Source organism: Odocoileus virginianus, chromosome 16 (genome assembly GCF_023699985.2).
Source record: "Odocoileus virginianus isolate 20LAN1187 ecotype Illinois chromosome 16, Ovbor_1.2, whole genome shotgun sequence".
NCBI classification, from domain to species: domain Eukaryota; kingdom Metazoa; phylum Chordata; class Mammalia; order Artiodactyla; family Cervidae; genus Odocoileus; species Odocoileus virginianus.
In genome coordinates, this window is record NC_069689.1 from 1,206,381 (window position 1) to 1,227,864 (window position 21,484).

Genomic DNA, 21,484 nt, shown 5'->3' on the forward strand with positions numbered 1-21,484 from the left:
TCCCTCCTGGGTTCCCTGGCTGACCTGGTGAGGATGCCTGTCACCTACCCTTCTGACTGCCCCATGGCCCAGCTCAAACCTTCCCCTAGCTCTACGAACCTTTTCCCCAAGGGTCATCCTCCACTTCCTGCCTCCTCACTGTACAGCTTTCTGTAGGTGTTCATGTTAGGGCTGGGTTTTCAGGGATGGCATGTGAGAGTCGAAACTAGGACCCAGATGGCTGTGATCCCCTCAGGGTAAGTCCCTCATCTGCCCCAGCCTCACCTTCTAGAACAGCCCAGAACCCTGCCTCCTTTGGTCTCGGGCCTGCTGGGAGCTGAGGTTGCCCTTGTTTGCCTTCCAAGTCAATATCGACATCCTCTTATGACAGCAGGGGTTTTCCCTGGTTAGAGTCTCCGTGGCAAAACAAAGCTAGAATATTGATCCAGAAAGGCCTAGGGCCCCTATTCACTGTCTTAATACTCTGATGTGTGGTGCCTTTCAGAGTATACCTCAGAGCACCTGGAGCCCTCCAAGCTGCTTGTCACCTTGTTAACCCTGCTCAGAATGAAAGCCAACTCAAGCCCACAGAGCAAGCCAAAAGCAGGTGCAGCCCCTCCATCTCCAGTCTCTGAGCTGGGAGGACGCTGATCCCAGGGCCTGGGGGCAGAATCAAGAGGACAAGGCTCCATAGGCTGTCTTCTCGAGGGGTAGTTCTGGGTTCTGGGATCAGGACTGCCAAACCTGGCCCTTCCTCTATGAGACCCCTGGCCCCAGAGATAGCAAGCAGCTTGTCCAGGGGCAGAGTGGGACCTTGGACTTCCTTCTCACTCAGTTGCACTTTCTGTCCCCACCCCCGCCAGGTGCTAGAGCAGCCAGGCAGGACGGGCCCTGCGAAAGCCTCTCGTCTCCCTTCATATCTGGTTAGGAGGGGGAGGGAGGAGATGGGTTGGCTTCCCTGCCAGCTCATCTCCTGTTCCAGGAGAGATGGCATCTGGGCTGCAGCATCTTGTTCTTAGTTGAGAAAAGTGAAAAATGAAAGTGTTAGTCTCTCAGTCATGTCCAACTCTTTGCGACCCCATGGACTGTAGACCGCCAGGCTCCTCTGACTATGGAATTCTCCAGACAAGAATACTGGAGTGGGTAGCCATTTCCTTATCCAGGGGATCTTCCTGACCCAGGGATCTAACCCCAGTCTCCTGCATTATAGGCAGATTCTTTACCATCTGAGCCACCAGGGAAGCCCCCTGGTTCTTACCTGGCCTTGGGCAAGATACCCTCACTTGCTTCCTAATCCAGGTACCCAGGACCCTAAGTCTGTCTCCCTAGAGGTCCTTGAACCCCTCCCCTGGTTGTCCCATCTCCTAACCCTGAGGGACCCAGGGCATAGCCATCCCCAGGGCTGCCCCACCAAGACTGGCTCTGGTCACTGCAGCTCCCTGCTGGAGCCTTGGGGCCGTCGCCTTGCCACCTTCCAGCCCTTGGGTGGACATCTAGCCCATAGTTCTTGGGCCCTGGACTTAGACCTGAAGGTCTTTCTGTTGTTGATGAATCTTCTTGGCAAATGCAAGACACAGATTTGCTGGATGTCTCAGGTGAAGTTAGGCCCCCTCCCTGCAGCACTGACATTTGTTTGTCAAGCCTCACTTGGCTATAGGCTGAGGGTGGCTATAGGATAAGGTCTGACTTATGTGGACAAGATGTCCCAGGAAGAAACTTGTTTAAGCTCGTGGCCCCTGTAGTCTCTTTTGGGCAAGCCCCACCCCGCCCCCACCACCAGCCCTGGGCTTCTCAGGTGGCGCTAGTGGTAAAGAGCCTGCCTGGCAATACAAGAGACACAAGAGACATGGGTTCAATCCCTGGGTCGGGAAGATCCCCCGGAGGAGGACATGGCAGTCCTCCAGTATTCTTGCCTGGAGAATCCCATGGACAGAGGAGCCTAGCGGGCTACAGTCCATGGGGTTGCAAAGAGTTGGATATGACTGAAATGACTTGGCATGCATGCATGCCACCCTCCCTACTTCAGGCCAGCAGAAGCCCGAGCCCAGAGCCAGGCCTGGTGCATAGTCCCCAGGTGCTGATGACCTTGGCCAACTGCTTGTGGACCTGAGCTCCCTCACTGTGGCTGGTGAGTGACACCCCTCCCCCAGTCTGCTGTTCCCCAAGGGGCCAGGCCTGGACCTAGCTGACCTTTGTCTACTTCTGGCCCCTCTAGGCTCTCACTGAACATAACTGCCTTGCCTATTGCCTCATCTGTCCTTAACCCTCACGGACATTGCACCTCTTGTCTACCAGCCCCTCACCAGAGACACAGCCACCTTGGTAGGTCTGGGCCTGGCCTTGGAGTAGCCAGGGGGTCATGCTTTCCTTGGCGACAGAGTGCCCATTCCTGCCTGCCTCCCACTCCTGCAGGTGCAGTGGGAGATGAGCCCCTTCTCTGGCCTCCAGCAGGTGCCGATTCAAGGTTCCCAGTACATGTTGCGAGGTGGGGGGGGTTTCAGCTGACAGCACTTTCCCTAGCCTGCAGGCCCTGGAGAAGTCCTAGCCCAGTGGGCTGCCTTGTTTCCTGCCCTGCCACCTCCGCAAACCTGGGGCTGCAGGCCCTGCCCCTGGGTGGGCAGCAGAATTTTCACCTTTCTGGTGCAGATGCTAGCCCCACCTCTGCCACAGGCACGTGGTCAAGAACGCAGGCTCTGGAGTCGGGAGCCTGGGTTCTGAGCCCAGCCCTGTGACTGTGACATTTCTCTGTCTCCCTTTCCTCAGCTGTGATGTGGGGATGGTAGCACCTGTGTCACAGGTACTTGGTGAATGCTAGGTTGTTAGAAGGAACTGAGTTCTGCAGGCGGCAGGTGGAGTGATCAAGGTAGACTTGCACAGTCACCTCTGAGCCTCTATTTAGCTGGAGGATGGGGTGGCGCAGCTCCAGAGTTGCTGAGAAACAAGTCTGTGTGATGGTGGGAAGTGTCTTGCAGACACCATCAGGCCCACAGGGAAGACTGGCTTAGGAAAGACTCGCTTGTCTGTGTCAGGGAGCTGGCTTGCCAGGCCCTTCCACCCTCCGGCAGACCCTGGTGATGTCTGCCTAGCCTGGCGTCCACCTGGCTGACTCACCTTGCCAGGTAGCCCCTTTCTCCTTAGGTGCTGCAGGTGGTGTCACCTACCTCCAGAGAGACCAGGCTAGGTCCCCACGTGTGGTTTCCCTTCCCTGTACCCTCTCCCTCAAACCCTCAGAAGTCACTGGGTGTGTCTGAACTCTACCTTCATATAAGGCCTCACATGACACTCAGCAGCCTGGTTTGTGGAGGGCCAGGCAACCAAAACCTGAAGATCAGGGAGACTAGACTTTATCGCCAACCTTGGCCCTCAGGCTCATTCCCGCTTATCTCGCCCCCCTTCTCTCCTTTATCCCTAAAATGACTTTCATGGTAAGGGCGGCAGCTCAGGAGAACAAGGCTGGCATTACCCTCCCTCCTTAAGAAAAACACTAGCAGGAATAAGAGACTTCCCTGTTCCAGTGGCTAAGAATCCTCACTCCCAATGCAGGGGGCCCAACTTCAATCCCTGGATGCCATAACTAAGACCCAGCACTGCCAAATAAATATTTTTAAAGAGAAAACCATTAGCAGGGATGTTTTAGGTATCCTGACTGTCAGGGGAGCATCTACCAGGGCCTATTCCTAGTCCCTGGCCTGCTCTGGCCCTTGAGCCAAAATTTGTAGAGAAACGGGGCTGACCCAAGATGGGTGCTGGTTTTCTGGGTACCAAGGGGTAGGGCCTTGGGGGGTAGGGGCCCTTCAGGAGTATGAATGAATGATTGCATATTCCAGAAGTGCAGAGGAATCTCCTGGCCACGTGGGGCCCCGAGTAGCTGTAGCTGCCAACTACAGTTGACTGTGTGGTGACCGTCCGGTTGACCTTCGCTGGCATCTTGGTGTCAGTCGCTGTCTTCAGCCGGGTGATCCCATGGTCTGGGCCCTAGGCTCCTGGGTCCTCTCACTGGGCCTGCTGGCTCTTCTGTAGGTAGAGGGAGCCTTTCAGGTCAGACTAAGCTGTAGTCCCCTTCCATTCTAGGTAATGGTTTCAAAGACCACAGGGACCTCCCTGGTGGTCCCATGGTGAAGAATCCACCTTCCAGTGAAGAGGGTGTGGGTTCAATCCCTGGTCTCAAAGCTAAGATCTCACTTGCCTCCCGGCCAAAACCCAAACATAAAACAGAAGCAATATTGTAAAGCCTTTAAAAGGCCATCCCTCTGTGCTACCAAACTTCTCATGGCCCAGGGGGCCCAGGAGCCGCTTGAGATTTGTGAGCCATAGTCTTCACCTACCTGGTGTCCTCCAGGAAAGCTGCCTTCACAGCCCTGTCCTCAGGCCTCAGAGGGGCTGTTAGCTTGGCTTCCCTCCTAGGTCCCCCCAGCCAGGCAGTCTGGTCTCTGCACCGGGCCTGCCCCACGGCTCCAACCGTCCCTGCTGCACACCCAGTGCTCTGGTTTGCTGAGTAGCAACCAGGCCTCACCTTGGCCACCAGCCCCCAAAGCCCTTTGGTCTGAGGGTGGCCGGCCCTAAGGCGGAGGCGAGGCTGGGTCCACACTTTGCCCGCAGGAGTTCCCATCCCCACCCTGGACCCTGTCAGTCTTCTGCCCCACCTCCCCCTCCTCTACTCTGAACCTCTCCCATGTCCTCCTGTCAGATGACTGTCTAGAAACAAAAGCAATCTCTTACACCAACTTCTCATTGCTCCTGTTATTTAATTTTCCATACCCCAAACAACCAGAGTTTGTCTTGAGGCCAGTAATACCTCTAGCCCCACTACGGTGTCAAGCCAAGCATGAGGAAGCCAGGTCTGTTCCCCTTCCCGCATCTTCTGCAGCCTCCGTATTGCCATCTTCCGCTCCACAGGGCTTGACCTGAGTATGTCGGTGACCTCAAGGGTTTCCCCAGACCTTTAGTGGAGGCGGCTGCTGTGGCTAACGTGTGCTGGTCTCCCTGGTGTGGGTGGTGAGGGGCTGTTCCCCCCAGCCCACCTCTGTCGTTCCCTCGGAGTCTAGTCCTCAGCTGAGCTGGAAGGGAGGAAGCCCCCCCCTCCCCATGCTGTGGGGACCTCAGGCTGGGGCCTTTCTGCTCTGGCTCTGCTTCTCAGGGCTGAGTGCTGACTCTGGAAGGCTGGGAGCAGGTTGGGGCAGGAGGAGAGGTCTGGAATTTGGTTTCACTAGAGGAGCAACAGCAGGAAGGGGCACCTGGGGGTGGAGGAAAGGACAAAAGCCAGGAGCCAGGAATCACAAGGTACCCCAGCATGGTGCTCCCTGCCCTCCTTGTGTCCACGGCCCTGGGGTCCCCACTTCTCCCAGGCTGAGGAGGAGTCACTGCCTGGTGCTCCAGTGGCGGAGGCAACCACCACCCCCCCAACCCCGGATCTCTTTCCCTATCCCAGCTCTCCTGGCCACATGGGTCCCCAAGTTCTGGCTCTGTCCACCCACCCACTGCAGCATTTCTGAGGGTAAGTGGAGCCCATTTAGAGGATTCTGCTTGACCACCCCGGGATCAGCCCCCATGAGAGAGGGGGTAAACTTTTAGGGCACAGTGATTGTACCACTCTGTCAACACCCACTGGGAAATGTCTGCATAAAGCCTTGGCGGCTGGGGGGCAGACCTCACCCAGAGTAAACACCCAGAGGGACTGACCCCTGTGTCTTACCGCATGTGTCTGGACACCCCAAAGCAGGTCTTCCGTTTCCACACCTGGAGCAGGAAAGGTGGGGTCAGGCCAAGCTTTCCAGCTGGAAGACCCTCTGCTCTCTTGGGTGGGCTCAGGTGGGAAATGAGCCCTCAGCTTGATGCAGAGGGTCAAGGGTCCAGCCTGTCTCTCAGGAAGGCACCCCTGGCCCAAACAGACACTCACCAGGACCAAGGTGAGCACAAGAAACAGGAGACCCAGGATAATGAGAGCCACAGCATAGCAGGGGATGAAGGTGTCAGCCTGACCTGAAGCTGCAGAACAAAGCAGGGAGGTGGCTGGGGTGGGTCCCCATTCTTCTAGACCACAGACCCCGAGAAGGCACAGCCAGGCCGGCAGAGAAGTCCCGAGTGAGGGGTCTTCACCCAGAAGTGCTACAAGGACAGAGCTCTGAAGCTGGGGCCACCTTGGAGGGCTCCCAGGAAGAGGAGGCCGGGCTTGGACCCTAAAGAGCTGGGGGGCAGCAGGAAGAAGGGAGGGGAGGAGGGGGCGGCAGGCCGCAGAGTCAGGGCAACCAGGGGCAGCGAGGCAACAGGCCTGAAGGAGGAGGCAGGTGGATAGAAGATAGAGAGGGAGCGAGGCACTGACCGAGGTCTGGGATGACCATCTGCGCAGAGAGGCCCTCAGTTTCCTGCAGGGCTCGCAGACCCTGGAACACGCAGCCCTGCACGAGGGCTCGGGCCGGTGCAGGCCTGAAGAAGGTGGCGGTCACCCTGGCGGTCAGTGGGTCAGGCCTAGCCGGAGGACCACCACCAGTGTCAGGAGGCCAGAGAGCCTGGGGGCCTCAGGAAGGCCGTTTCTCTGAGCCCCTGACCCCACCCACAGAGCCCAGCCCTGGGCCCCAGGTCACCCAGAGCCTCCGAGGACCTACTGGAACTTCTCCACCACCACTTGGCCGAAGGTCCGCAGAGGCCTGAGGACAGTGGTCAGCTGGGGAGCAGAGAGGATGAAGAGGGTCACGGCCTTACTGCAGCCTTGCTGGGGCCCCTCCCTGAGGCCTCCAGCTCTTCCCTCCCCCTCCCCACTTCACCCATCTCGTCAATTGCCCCCGAAGTCTCTGGGACTTAGGGCTGGTTTTGTCCTTCAGGGCCTCGGTGAAGGGTTGGTCCAGGATCTGCAGCCACACTTCGCAAAGCACCAGCTCTGCTTTCTCCCCTAGATGGGCGAGGAGGTGGGCATCAGCCTGTGCCCCTCTCCCGGGAGCCCTGGGCTGCACACCCCAACCTCTACACTCTCAGCCAACTATCCGCCCAATACAGTCTGAGGCTCAGTCCAGCCCTGCTGCCTTAGCCCATGAGCTAAAAATGCTTCTACATTTTTCAGATTGTTGAAAAACATCAAAAGGATGGTATCCTGTGGCACAATTATGTGACATACAAGTTTCCATACCCGTCTAGTCATACTGGCACACAGCCACACCCATCTGTCTATGTGACGTCTGTGGCTGCCTTCCCTCTATAAGGGAGCAGTCAAGTAGTTATGACAGACACGATGGCCCACAGAGCCTATCTATCCAGCTCCCCATCTAAGGTCCCACATCTGATTGTCTGTGGCCCCAGGATAAGAGTAGGTGTGACTGAGATGAAATTCTGTCCATTGGCCAAAGGAGGAACACTGAGACCTAGAGAGATTAAGAGGCTTCCGGCCAAAGATACCCAGGGATCCCAGCCCTGACTCACCGTTGGCCATGATGCTGGATTTCTGGACAGCAGGATCCATTATGTTCCGGGCTAGGTGATTGGCCAAGCCAGGGAGGTGGGTAGCTATGGGGGTCTGGAACTTGTATTCGATGTAAAGGCCCACCCACTGGTCCACATTACTAGGACAAGTACAAGGGGGCGGGGGGGGGGGGGGCGTGCAAGGGTTACAGGCTCGGTCAGCACATCTTTCTAGAAGCAGGCATCCAGCCTCCTACCCCAGTACATCCTCAGGCTCAGGGCTTTACAGGGCCAGCTGGGGCTACCTGGGACAAAGCCCGCCCCTGGTGGCCCCTGAGCCCGCGGCTCCCATGGCCTGGCTCACAGCCCCCTCTGCCCCAGGGCAGCCCCCGGGAGAGGAGGAGGGCAGGCTGGGCTGCAGGGGGAGAGCCCCACCCACCTGAAGAGGAGCAGGGGCCCCTCCTGGGGATGTGCTGAATAGAATTCTGCCACCACGGCCGTGACCTGTGGGGGGTCCTGGAACTCAGGGTGGGCCCAGAGCTCTAAGACCCAGCATGGGGTGGGGAGGGGTGACTGGGGTGAGGCAACTGAGCAGCTCCTTAAACCTTGCATCCTGGGTGCCTCCCTCACTCACCCTAGTGCTGGCCCTGGGTAGGGGTGTCTGATTTCAGAGCCTGACCATAGCCCACTGGGATGAACTGTTTCCTGCCCCAGACAATCTCCCCACCCTAAAGCAGAATGTCAGCCCTCAAATGGGGGCCCAATGAGTAGGGCTGTGTGCCCTTCATGCCTGCCTCCCCTCACAGGACCAAGGCTGGGTGCCACCCCATGCTTCACCCCCAAGCCACAGAGGCCTGCAGTCAAGGAAGGCAAAGTGATTCCCAGGCCTTGGAGGGCAGGCCAGAGGCCACCTCACCTGTGGGAGGATCTTCTTTTCCAGCAGGACAAAGGGGGCAGAGCCGGGCAGGAGGAGCAGGGGATGGAAGGGCTCCATGGCTGTGAGATGGATGCTGAGGGTCTCCAGGGCCAGGTCAGTCAGGTTGGACCCTGAGAGCCACGGCTGGGAGTTCAGGAGGCCCTGGGAGCCTCCTGATCCATCACCCCATGCCTCATGGCTGGGACAGGGGGTGCACCTCTCTAGGGAGCACCCCCAGCTGTCCATGGGCACTAAGGTAGGGGGTGGGGGAAGAGGGGCAGGCAGAGACTCACCATCCGAGGCGAGGCTGCTCTCATCCAAGGACAGGTTCCCCAGCATCTGCCCTGCGGCCTTCACTGAGCGGTGCAGGGTCCAGAGGACTTCACGGGCAGAGGGGCCCGGGACGTGGCCCCCAAACAGAAGGGAGGCGCTCACAGCTGCGGAGTCGGGCCTGTGGACAGACCCCTCCTTATAAGGGGTCCAGTAGGGACGGGGAGAACCCTGGGGGACAGATCAGGACCTGGCTGGTGCATAGGACCAGGGTCCTGAGGAAGGAGGGAACTGTGGAGTGGGTCGCTGTGTGACATCACCCCTCTGGGCCTCAGCTGAGCTCCTAGCTAAAATCGGGATAATGATCCCTTTCTGTAGGGCTGTGTGGGGACTGGTGCAGCCAGAGGAGCACACAGCAGGTGCTTGGGAAAGCCAGTCCCCTTGGACAGCCCAACAAACTGGCTCTGATGGGAACACTGGGAATCCCACCCAGGGAGATGGCTGCTGGGAGCAAGCAGGAAGTCAGCCTGAGCCAGACTGAGGATCACAAGGAGCAGGGGGTTGGGAGAGAGGGAGGTGACAGGCCTGAGGAATCCCTGTAAGCCTGTGGGAGGTTGGCCACGTGGCCAAGTCCCAAGGAGGCAGCCTGGCCTGAGCACGGGGTTGAAGGAGTTTGTGGGGAAAGATCTGAAAACAAGCAGCCTCAGGACACAGACTTCCTTCATCCTTCCCCAGAGTACCCATTTTGCGCTATGCCCTACTGGGTTTGGAAAGACAAAGCCTCTGTTCAGACCCAGGGCAGGGAATCCTGAGACTGATTTCAGTTCAGAGGGGAAGCTTTCTAACCAACTTGGGTCAAGGAAAGATAGTGATGGTGAACTTCCCATCACTAGGTATAATCAAGCTTCCATCAAGGTCCACACTGAGCTCACAGCTCATATGGGGCTGTGATGATTTGGACTTTCTCAACCTTTTCTATAAGATATCAGGACTGGCATCTGCTGACCAAATCTGGCTTTAGGACTCCCACTTCATCCTCAGAGGCTCAGAACCAGAGAGCCCAATCCTCCCCCACCCCAGAGAATTTGTACCTGCTTACATGTCATTTAATTTCCCATGTGGCGCTAGTGATAACCCACCTGCCAATGCAGGTAAATGTAAGAGATGTGAGCTCAATCTCTGGGTTGGGAAGATCCTCTGGAGGAGGGCATGGCAACCCATTCCAGTATTGTTGCCTGGAGAATCCCATGGACAGAGAAGCCTGGTGAGTTACAGTCCACAGGGTCACAAAGAGCCGGACATGACCGATTTAGTGATTTAGTACACAGGCACATGTCATTTAAGGGCTCTTCGCCCCAGGGAAGTCCTCTGCCAGGTTCAGGCAAAACCTAGCACCCATGCCCCAATCCTGCAGCTGGAATTGGAGCTCAGAGCAGGCAGGAGGTCCCCTAAGCTCACACAGCCAGAGGCACAACTGGATGTGGGCCTCCTGCCTGCCCACTGAGGGTTTTTCTGGCCCCCAAGGTGCTGTGGTGGAACTGAGTGGGGCAGGGCAGCTTGGCTGAGTACACCTGTGACCTGAGAAGGTGCAGACCGGCTGGCAGATGGGTGGTGGACCCTAAGAGACTTGCTTGCTCACCTGAATTGCAGGATACCGACGCCCTCAAAGCTGGAGAAGGCCTCATGATAGAGGGACTGGAGCTGGGGACAGACAGAGCCAGGTGAGGTCTTCACAGCCCCCCACTTCTCCACAGCGTCAGCCCACCCTCATTATCTCTGGTCTGGGCCCTGCAATGGCCTGTCCACCTGGACTGCCCGGGGCCACCCAAGCCTTCCCTGCGTGGCTGCCAGAGACCCCCTGCCAACCACCCTCTACTGAGAACCACAGGGTGCCCTCAGCTATTCAGCAAACACACGGCCTTCCCAGGCCTTTCCTTCTCTGCAGTTTTATTGAAAATGGCTCTCCAATCCAATTAGTCTGTATGCCTGCAGCCACCACCCTGTAGGCGGCGGCCCCTCCTCCTAATTCTCCCCCACACCCAGCCCAGGCCTCGAGCCTTCTCCAGACAGTCCCTCTCACCCGTGACCCTGGACCTCAGCCTCTACCTACCTTTCCACCTCAGGGTCCTCACACATGTTGTTTCCTCTGTCTAGGAAACGCTTGCTCATTCCATCTGGCTTAGCCTTCTGTCCATCCCAGGTAAAATTCTCCTTCCTCAGAAAGGTGTTTTCTGGGTAACCCCCTGACCCCAGCTATCTAAACCAGTCTTCTGCTTATCCTGTAAGAGTTCCCCAAACCCAGTCTCTGCAAGAGTCTCTGTCTGGCTCCCCCTTCCTGCTGGAGCCACTCACAGGATAGGGTCAGCTTTCTACCTCTTGGGCTCCCACCGTGCACCCCACATGCTCCTCCCCACACCGACGAGAAGCCCAGGGGGGGTTTCACTCACTCCATACTTGCAGAGCCCCCGTGGGCACCCCACCCTGGGCCCGGCCGCCCCCAGGGAGCCGTGGTTCACAGGGAGAGGCATGCTGGGAGGGGACAGTGTGGGGAAGGGAGCCGACAGAGGGAGACTCTGGCTCCGTGGGGCCAGGGTCTGAGTCACAGGGGGAGGTCCCTCCAAGGGCCAGGGTAGTGGAGGGTGCGAGGTGGCCCAGAGTGGAGGAATAGCAGGAGCCAAAGCACAGAGTGGAGACAGTGTGTGCTCAGAGGCGGGTGGGGTGGGCTGTGGTCAGCCCTCCTGAGCAGATGAAGGAAGAAGCCCGCACCTGATGTCGGATGCTGTCCTTCAACAGCTGGTGCTCCGGGGAGTCAGGGCTCCCAAGTGCCACCACCGAGGCTCTGCTGGTGATCTTGAAGGTCACAAAGTGAGTCACACGGCTGGCTCGTGGGGAGGGGGATCTCGAGTCCTGCAATGAGACAGTCTGGCGGGGACGAGACAGGGAAGATGACTGGGGGGAGGCCACACCTCCAGGGACTCTGGGGCAGCCAGCAGGAAGGCCAAGGGCACCTCTGAGGGAGAGGGTGGCCACGGAGGCTGGGCTAGCAGGGACCAATGGCCTAGGCTGGACTGTCTGCTGAAGAGCAGCCATCCCTGGAACCACCAGAAGTGACTGGGCAGGTGGAAATCTGGAAACATTGAAGAGGCGGCCTGTGCTTGTGCGGGGGAGCACAGATGCAGAAGCGTCCTGGGAGGTTCTGGCTCTGGCGGTGAAGGGGGAACCTGGACCCACGATGGGTGACAGTGATGCCAATGTGGGTGATGGGGATGTGAGTGGGTATGATCGTGGCGGTAATGCTGATGACAACTGTGAAGAGGGTACTGTTGAGAACAATGGCGACACTGAAGGACCCAGGCCCAGACTGGACGCCAGACCATTTCTGGGGGAGCCTGAGACCACTGTGAGGGCTGCAGAGGCCGTGTCCAGTACTGACTGCACTGTTGCTACAGGAGGAAGCGGCTCTGTGGCAGCCAGCATGTGACTGATCGATGTAAATGCAAGCGGGCCCTGGGATGCTGAGGACACGGCCTTCTCTGGGACCCTTGGAGCCAACATCAGAAGTGGGGCATTCCCTGGCCTGAAGTTGCTGGCCCCTGATGCAGACGGTGTCCAGACCTTGGGGTTCAAGAGGTGCCTGCTCACGGGCTGGGACTGCAATTGGGGAGAAGCCTGCAGTGGTGATGTGGCAGCCCTCTCTGGAGACCCAAGGACCAAGATCTCCTCTCCATCTCCAGATGCAGCCACATGCGACACTGGCCGGGACTTGGGGGTGCTGTGGGCTGCAGGCTCAGCCACTGCAGGTGGAGCTGGCCTGTGTGTGGCCCCTCCTGGGGTGCCAGAGGGTCCCAAAGGGGCAGGCTGGTTTGGGAGGAGCTGCAAGTCCAGGAGGACACCTAGGAGACCTTGCTGGTCCCCAGGGGCCTCTGGGAAAAGGCCTCTTGCCCTCCTGCCAGGAGCCTCTCCTGACTTCTCAGCTGAGGGAGAGATCCCTGCAGGAACTGGCACCAAGCGGTTTAATGATGGGAGGAGTATCTCCTTGCCGCCAGCTCGCAAAGCAGATGTGCCAGAGGTCCAGGGAGATGGGCCCAGGTCTTCATGAGCCGGAGGAAGGGGCAAGGCAGGAGCCAAGAACACCAGGGCAGCTGCAAACCAGGAGAGGCCTTTTCTATCAGCCACTCAGTGGGCTGGGAACTGGCCCACAGTCTCAGGTACCTGCCCTCCCTGCCACCTCCCTCCTTTAGGGGACCCAAGGAGACCCAAACCCTGGCCCCGGTTCTGCCCCAAACCACTGGTCTACCTCCAGAGAAATCTCCCCTCTCTGATCCAAGCCCACCAGAGATAGGGCAACCCTGCCCTGCCATCAGAAAGGGGGACTGTGAGGGTAAGAGGGTATACCTCAAGGCTCCCACTCTTTTCTTCCACCCCGTAGCAGGACCCCGTCCCAAGGGAAGTCCTTTTCTGGTGAGACCCAGGATGCTGGAGGGGGCTGGCAAGTGCTGTTCAGCCTCCAGCAAGGGAACGAGGCAATCACCTCATCACATTTCCAGAACCCAGGATGCTTGATGGCTGAAAGGGGTGAGGGATGGGGAGGGCCCCATTTCTGAAAGCCATAATGCTACCTCTGGCTGCAAGGGTGCACTGAGCCCCTTGGGGCCAGCCCAATGCCAGGTTTCCCCAGTGAGTGACACTGAGTGCCCCTGGGGAGACCCAAGCCTGGGGGACCGAGGAGGGGATCGTGGCCCTGTCTCAGGATCCTCCGAGCTGACAAAGCTGGGCTGACATGAAGATAAGGAAGGTCAGCCCTGACGTGGGAGCCGTGGGAGTCCCAAAGCGAGCTGGCGGTGTCTGTTATGGGCCCCCCAGGAGCCACACCCCCACTTACCAGCCAGGAGAATCCCAGAAGATGGAAGCCACTGCCCCGCCATGCTGAGGGCTCCTGCTCAGGCTGCCAAGCCCAGAACCAGATGGGAGGAGGCAGGTGGAAGATTCCCTCCAGGTCTCCCTTCAGGAAAGAAGTGCTGCCCAGCCGTGAGCTCTGATCAGCCGAAGCTTCCAGCTATGCCCTGAGCTGCGTCTGCCTGGCCTCTTTCCACAGCCCTGCCCTGCAGCTCAGGTGCGAGTCCCCGTGTCCTCCAGCAAAGCCCTTTTCCACTTGGGTGGCAGGCTCTGTTGAATGGGGACTGTGTGTGCCAGCGCCACAGCCTAAGGGGTTATAGGCTTGAAAATCTACTGAAGAGTGAAAAGTCTGTCCGGTCTAGGGGTGGGGTGGTCTTCATGGAGGGGGTGAGGGTCTCAGTGGTGGCAGTGATCTGGGTAGGGGTAGGAGGGGTGTTAGTGGTGCTGATGGTGGGGTGGGGGAGGCTGTGGCGACAGTGGCAGTCATGGCAGACTTGCAATGACGGTGGAGGTGCTAACTGTGGTGGGAGCCCTGCAGGTGTCCAGGTGGGATGGGACTTAGCGGAGGGCAGTGATGCCCGTTCCCTGCCCCAGCTCCCACCCCATCAGGCTAGGAGGGGAGTCTGGAGGAGAGCAGATCAGAGAATAGTCCCCATCATGCCCCCTACACTGGGCCCACATGGAATCCTGGCCAGAGGCCTGGACTAGGGATGTTGGATGTGGACGTGGGTGGGCTTTAGGTCAAGGGTTCTCCCCAGGTTCCCCTGCAGACCCAGAGCCTCCTACTGGTCCTTGCTGTGGTCAGTCCTGCTTTCCTCTCACTACCTCCTTCCTCCCCTTGCCCCTGAAGACACAGGAGGAGAAGGAAGAGGGTGGCCCTAAGAAGCTTTGAGCTACTGAGGGCAGGAAGGGCAGGGGTATGGTGCCTTCGTGGGAGCCAGTTAGGCTTGGGGCTTGGATAATGCTCCACACCTCTCCCTACACCTGGCAGCCATAGGAGGTTCTCAGCTCTTTCAAAGCCTCTCCCACCAGGCTCCTGGCTTGTTTGTGACCTCCAGGGGGGTCCAAGATCCTTCCCAGGTCACTCAGGACAGGTAGGCTGCAGAAACCCCTCAAGGGGAGGTAACCCCTAGAACCCTTCACAGCAGGAAATTAGATCAGAAACTCCTGCCCTCCTTGCCTGCCGCTAGCCACCAACCAGCAACTCCTAACTGAATGCACCCCTTCCCCTTTCTAAGGGAAAAAATTCCCCCATGACCCAACACCACCCTAACACATATATCGTCCCAGGATCAGGCAAACGCCCCAGCCCAGCCCTTTTCCTGCCGTTCAACCACAGCTCAACTGCTTTGTAAACCCAAGCTACTGTGTCCACATACCCAGAGACAGCCATCTGCACCCAACCCCTTCTGCGTGAGGAGGTTAAGGGTCCAGGCCCCCCAGGCCCTGGGGTGGATGTCCTCCTAAGCACAGGCTTTGTTCTTTGACAACTCCTGCCTCCAGGCCTAGTTTCATGGCCCCCATTCTCCCACCTGCCCTTCCACAGGTCTAAATTCTGGCCCACGACCCCATCCTCCAGGCCAGGCAACCCACTCTGGCACCCCCATTCCATCTCCCTTGCCTGTGCACCCAAGATGCCCAGGTCTTACCTGATGATGCCAGGAAGCCTCTGTCTTGGGAGATGTTAGTGTTCCACAAAGGAGATGGTGAGTGCAGCAACCCCAACCTCCGCCTAGACGGGTAGGGCCGCCCCCTTCCCAGGCACCCTTCGGACCAGGAAGGTTTGGTTTCTGATGGCTCCAGTCCAAGAGTGAAGGCCACTCACACCCCAGGCCAGGCTGGACTAGACTCTCTCAGCACAGAGGCTGGTTTAGCAGTGATGGTCAAAGCAGGAGCTCCCAGGGACAGGAGAGTGGTGAGGGACAGAAATGCACCTGAGGAGCACTCCACACCACTGGGCAAGGGCTTTGGGCTCAGGCTCCAGAGGTGGGAGATGAGGACATTCTCTCCCCGTCAAGCCCCTGCTGATCGAGAACAATCTCACAGAGAAAGCTCAATCAAGAACTAGAGATCGGGGCTCAGGGCTATGTTTAGAATCAGGGTTTAGGATATGCACAGGGATGGGGCTCAATATGCATCAGCATCGGTGCTGGAACTTGCACTAGAGCTGGGCTAAACCTGGGCTGTCTCTGCTCTTTTCCTGCATTCCAATAGTAAGGCCATCCCAACACCTGAAATAACTTGTCTTCATCCTTGAAATAAACTGAGTGGGAATCAGCCCCAGATCAAGGATTTCAAAAAAAGAACTTTGAGAAGATTCACAACCTCTGGGGCAGGATCTGGAGCCAAGGGCTGGGTAATATTCCTCTTCTCATGGGCCAGCTCAGGCCCCTCCATCAGGACCTCCCCTCCTCCTCCCAGCTCCACAGCCCTGAGAGGACCACAGTCTAGCCCGGTTATATAGTCTGCTGTTCCGTCTAAGAGCTCTGCACCCTCTCCATGTCCTGCTCCCTAACAGCTGAGTACAGAGGGGAGCCCTCTCTCTCTGTGATCACTGGGGGCAGTGGCTTCCTGGGGGTCATCCCATGACCCTAGTGCAGCACCAAAAGAGAGGGTGTGTGGAGACCTAGAGAGTCCTGGAGATCTGTACAGCAGTGAGCTAGAGGGGGAGCCCAAGAGGAGAAACAGGACGGGTCATCCCAGGACTGACCAGGCAGACATTTGCCTAGACACACTGGCAGTGCAGCCAGCGGATGCTCAGCTTTGCCTGTGTACCTTCCGGAGGCAAGGCCTCTCCGGCTTCAAAGGTGGGTGTGAAGCTGGTCCTCCCCTTCCTGGCTGTCTCTTCTGGGCTCCCAATCCCCTAGTTGAGGAGTAAGGGTGGGGTGGGGACCAGCTTGCATGACTCATGTGCCCTTTGGCAGGTGCCTGCCCATCCAGACCTTAATCCCGTTACTTTGCTCCTCAGAGAAGGGCTATGATGGCCTGAGAGCTCCGGCCACTTGACCAGGACAGAACAGGAGGCTCATGGGAGGAACAGGGAGAAGGGTGGGAGAAGGCTGGGCCCCCTGCATCCTCTGCTGAATTCTCAATTCTCCATGAGTCTCTGGCTCTCCTGCCTGGCTGATTTTCGTCCTGGCCTAATCCCCAGCCCAGCTCCAGCCCATGGCCCTCTCCACTCCCACCCCTGCCCATGGCTGCTGCGGTGGCCATGTGCTAGCTCTGGGAAGGGACAGGAGAGGCGGTATGAGAGAAGTGGCAACTTCCACTTCATTGTGCTTCCAGGGACAGTGTTCAGGCCAAGAGAACAGCCTTAGTAAAGCTCTACAGCTAACTCAGTTCATGCACAGGAGGGAGGGCAGACCCCTCCCCACTGTCCAGTCACTTTCCAGAGCCTCCACTTCCCCAGCTCCCTCTGGGACCCAGCCCAGGCTCCCCCAGGGTCTTGGTTTACAGCCCTGCTCATCACTGCATCACTCAGGTACCCAGGATGTCAACTCACCTATTCCAAGAATGTTGACAGGGCCAGAATCACTCTGTGAGCCCCTGTCAGGAGCAAGTGACAAGTAGAAATCCCAGCTGAATCAGGCCAACTGACTGCCTTCCTGCCTCTGGCCTGCCTCTCCCGTGTTTGCCTCACCTGCTACCTGTCCTTCTGCCCTAGGAAATGACAGTGCCCATGTAGAAAACCTGGCCCCAGACCTGCTCTTTATCTCCAAAGGTGCATCCTCTAAGGAAGGTCAAGGGTCTGACACCTAATGCCATTTTTCCTGGGTTTTTCTACCCAGACTGGCCTCTCTCCTGCTGGAACCTCTGCCTGGATTCCCCCGCTTACCAAGTCAGGCTGTGTGTGGTGTTGAAAGTTGAATGAAAGGAAAATCATGGCTCTCATACAGATGGAAAAATGTTAAAGATTGTGTTTAATTCAGTATTAATGAGGGAACCAGGCAGATATTACGACCAGTTCAGAGGAGAATTCAAAGAAGCCTTAATTTATATGGAATAAAGAAATGTTTAAGTAGATTTATAAATACTTGTAAAACTGACTTTTTCTCATTTGCTTGATTATAAACAATTATTTTGTATTGCTATCAGTCATCCTCAATGTAAGATTGTAAAAAAATGTTTAAAACATACACACACACACATACACAGTTTCAGAAGAATGGTTTTAGTCAAAACAGTGCACAGTTTTCCATTGGAAACATCTAGTAATTCTTTTTCTTATTCAAAATTTCCTTACTGTGGTCAGACTCTGAGATGTGCAGCAGAGGAAGTGGGGCTTAGTAAGTATTGGCGACGTCAGGGAAGGCTTCCCGGAGGAGAGGGACTGGACAGGATAGGAAAGAGGAGGGCACTAACAGAGACCACTAGTTGTCCCCGAATACTTCTCCTCCTATTTTTCATTACTATCTCTTCTTCTTTTTTTGTCATACTGCATGGCATGTGTGATCTTAGCTCCCCAACCAGGCATTGAACCTGCATCCCCTCATTGGAAGCCAGAGTCTTAACCACTGGACTGCCAGGGAAGTTCCCTACTATCCCTCATTCTTAGCTGGGCATGCGGTGGTCCAGAATAAAGACTACATATCCCAGCCTCTCTTGTAGTAGGTGTGACCATGTGATCTGGTTCTGGTCAATAGGATAAGAGCACCATGATTTCCGTTCAGTTCAGTTGCTCAGTCCAACTCTTTGCAACCCTATGGACTGCAGAGTACCATGAGGGATGTCCCCCAAAGGAAAAGGTGTTACTCTTTGTTATTCTCCTTCTTGCTGACTGAAATGTGAAACTCAAGCTCTTGAACCATGAAGTAGAGACTGTAAATGCAAGATGGTGAAGCAAACAGGAAGGTCCTAGACATCCTTGTGAAGTCACCTTACCAGTTGTGGATTATCCACCTCCAAACTTGTTTGGTATGAGAGGGAAATAGATATCTATGTTATTCAAGCCACTGTTATTTGGGGTTTTCTATTTTTTATTGCCCTAGCACTGACTTTACACCTGTAGTGGGTAGAAACTATGCCTGGTCTCCCTTCTCTGACTTTGCAGCACCCGACTCAGCTGACATGAACAGAGCTCACTCAGTGGGAGCAGTGGGCAGTCTCTGGGGGCACACATCCCTTCCAGGCAACCCACACTTTTAGGCACCCTTAGCCCTTCATGATTTTGCTTTCTTCATACTTCTCTCTGTCTCCCCAACAAGCACCCTCCACTTGGGCTAAGTGGCAACACTCATTCTTTCCAGGTACATTTCCAACTCCACGCTTTTGCTACTGACTCAAGGGGTAGGTACTATGAACTGCCCATTGAAGTGAAGTGAAAGTTGCTCAGTTGTGTCTGACTCTTTGCGATTCCATGCACTATACAGTCCAGAATATTGGAGTGGGGAGCCTTAGCTCCCCAACCCCACTCTCTAGGCCAGAATATTGGAGTGGGTAGCCTTTCTCTTCTCCAGGTGATCTTCCAAACCCAGGGATTGAACCCAGGTCTCCTGCATTGCAGGCGGATTCTTTACTGGCTGAACCACAAGGGAATCCTATTAACCAAGGAAAAAATTGGAAAACCAGCACAATGTCTACCTTTAATAAAAACACTGGCTGCAGAGAAATAGAAATCTGCATGAAGGCATCAGAGAGTCAACACAACAGTGAAGAATTCCTAGACCAAGATACAAGGAGGAGACAAAAAAGGTTCAGCATTCAGAGCTGCATTTCCCATGGGGGTGTTTGTCAATCCTAAAATGGTAGCTGAGAAGCTGATCAGTACTTTGAAGAGCTTCTAGGTTACTATAGAGACAAAAGTTGAAGTCCAGGACCTGCCAAAGTTTGGGGTAAGGTTTGCATATGTTCTTATAAACCCATAGACCATTGGTTTGGAACACTGGACGGCTATACCTTGGGAGTAAGGGTGATCTGGAAGTAAGCCAAATCTCACATAAACTGCAGCCCAGTTTTCAGTCTCAATTCATAAAATTGGATTAAAATGATCTTGAATTGCTCATGAATTCAGGCACTGGGATAGGAAAATGAAATTGTCTGTGGTGGAAGATAACATTATCTTAATCCTCAAAACATTTTACAAGCTAATGTTTTCAAAATGTTTGGCACACAGCTAAGGCAACTAGGCCCAGAAGGAGACAAGAAAACATGAACCAAGAATTAATGAAAGCAGCAGACAATAGAAACCCCCTCAGAGGATGGCTGCAAAACTTTCAACTTCAAGCCTGATTGGGGCAAGGACTATTCATGAAAACTAGAGGCTCTTGAGTTCTCAAACATATTTGAAGAAGCCAAGCAAACCTCTGAGGAGGGTTTAAAACATAAGGCAAACATTCACATAACGCAAACATTCCTCAGCTCAAAGAAGGTTTACAGATCATGGAGGCTTGGTTGGCAGAGAAGAAATGCATGAACCCTTTCAATACCCTCAATCTGTCCTGGAAGCTGGAGAGTGATCCCAGGACAAGGACACAGCTCACTGACCCTACCTACCAGGAACTAACAGAACAACTATGAAACAAGCCATTCAACCTGGACACAAAACTGCAAAATCCCTGATTATGACTACTCTACTCTCAGCGTCCTCCTCAGAGTCCGTGTGGGCAGTATGCCTGAGGAGGAGGAAGTTGCGACATCTGCACCACCACCTCCTCCCCAAAAGCAGACCAAGCCAGAGCCCAAGGAAGAAGACTTTTCCAGAGAAGCAGCAGGCACTGAAAGACAAAGAACCAGGAGCTGATAAGGAGAAAGGTTTTGACACAACCTTGAAGCTCCATGACAGAGCCACGGGCCTGGACTCCACCACCATGATTTACGTGACCAATCAAGCAGCCATGTTCTTTGCAAGGGGTGACTCCGGTGAATGCTGGGAGCTTTGTGAGAAGACCACTAAAGTGGGCCAGAAGGACTATCAACAGATGGCCAGAGTTTATGCTCGAATTGGCAACTCTTATTTCAAAGAAGAAAAGTACCAGGACGCCATCCATTTTCACAACAAGTCTCCAACAGAGCACTGAATCCTAGGTGTGCTCCAAAAATGCCAACGGAGCACTGAACTGAGCTCCCTCTGCTACCCAGCAGCTTCCCGCTCGCTAGTTTACATATCGTAGGGTATATATGTCAATACTACTCAGCTTGGGGCTCTGTGATAATCTAGACAGGTGGAATGGGGAGAGGGGTGGGAAGGAGGCTCCGGAGGGAGGGGATACATGCAAACACACAGCTCATTCACAGTGTTGTACAGCAGAAACTAACACACATTGTAAAGCAATTACACTCCAATTAAAACAAGAGAGCCAACAGAACGAGAAAATCCTGAAGGAGCAAGAGCCTCCATAAGCTCTGAGTTGGCTTCAGAGGAGAAGAACAAAGACAATGAATATTTTCAGGCCAGGGACTCGCCCCAGCCCAGGAAGCATTTAGACAGAATCCATCAAACAGAACCCAAACGATGCCAAATTGTACAGTGATTGTACAGTGTACAAATTGTACAGTGACCCAGCCTGCTATTGCAAACTCCTGTGGTTTTAGGCGGCACTCAAGAACTGTGAAGACTGTCTTCAGCCAGAACCAACCTTCATCAGGGGTTTTCCATGGAAAGTGGTTGCCCTTAAAGTGATGAAAGACTACCCACAGGTCACAAATGTCCAACCAGAAGGCACCAAACCTGGACTCCAGTTGTAAAGGAGGTGATAGATGGTTACCAACGCTACATGATGGTCCAGGACAACTGACACGACAGCGTGAAGGTGTGAAGAGAGGGGCCACGGCCACCTTAAAGTGCAGCAGATAACAGGTGACTCTGCATCATCCTGGAACAGACGCAGAAGTGCCTCTAGGAATGTAAGGTGGTGCAGCCACAATTCACAGTGGGAAACACTATGGAGGTGCCTCAAAGCAAAACAAAACAAAACAGAAGAGTTGCCATATGACCCAGCAATCCCACTCCTAGGCATATACCCTGACAAAACTATAATTAGAAAAGATACATGCATAGGAATTCCTTGGTGGTCCAGTGGTGAGGACTCCATGCTT

The 21,484-nt window shown here is 55.5% G+C and overlaps 1 protein-coding gene and 1 pseudogene across 1 annotated transcript; one reads left to right on the forward strand and one right to left on the reverse strand.

The window, feature by feature from the left end:
• Nucleotides 1–4,719: 4,719 nt before the first annotated feature.
• On the reverse strand, nucleotides 4,720–13,129 carry LOC110124907 (taste receptor cell protein 1). The gene is made up of 12 exons (XM_020873642.2): nucleotides 11,321–13,129; nucleotides 10,194–10,255; nucleotides 8,578–8,735; nucleotides 8,285–8,415; nucleotides 7,808–7,872; nucleotides 7,390–7,529; nucleotides 6,741–6,865; nucleotides 6,582–6,640; nucleotides 6,299–6,444; nucleotides 5,876–5,964; nucleotides 5,672–5,715; nucleotides 4,720–5,213 (listed from the first exon to the last, which is right to left on the reverse strand). The coding sequence occupies exons 1-12, from the start codon at nucleotides 12,107–12,109 to the stop codon at nucleotides 5,186–5,188; spliced, it is 1,836 nt and encodes a 611-aa protein (XP_020729301.2). The 5' UTR covers nucleotides 12,110–13,129; the 3' UTR covers nucleotides 4,720–5,185.
• Nucleotides 13,130–15,131: 2,002 nt separating this feature from the next.
• Nucleotides 15,132–21,204, forward strand: LOC110124888 (stress-induced-phosphoprotein 1-like; annotated as a pseudogene).
• The last annotated feature ends 280 nt before the right edge of the window (nucleotides 21,205–21,484 follow it).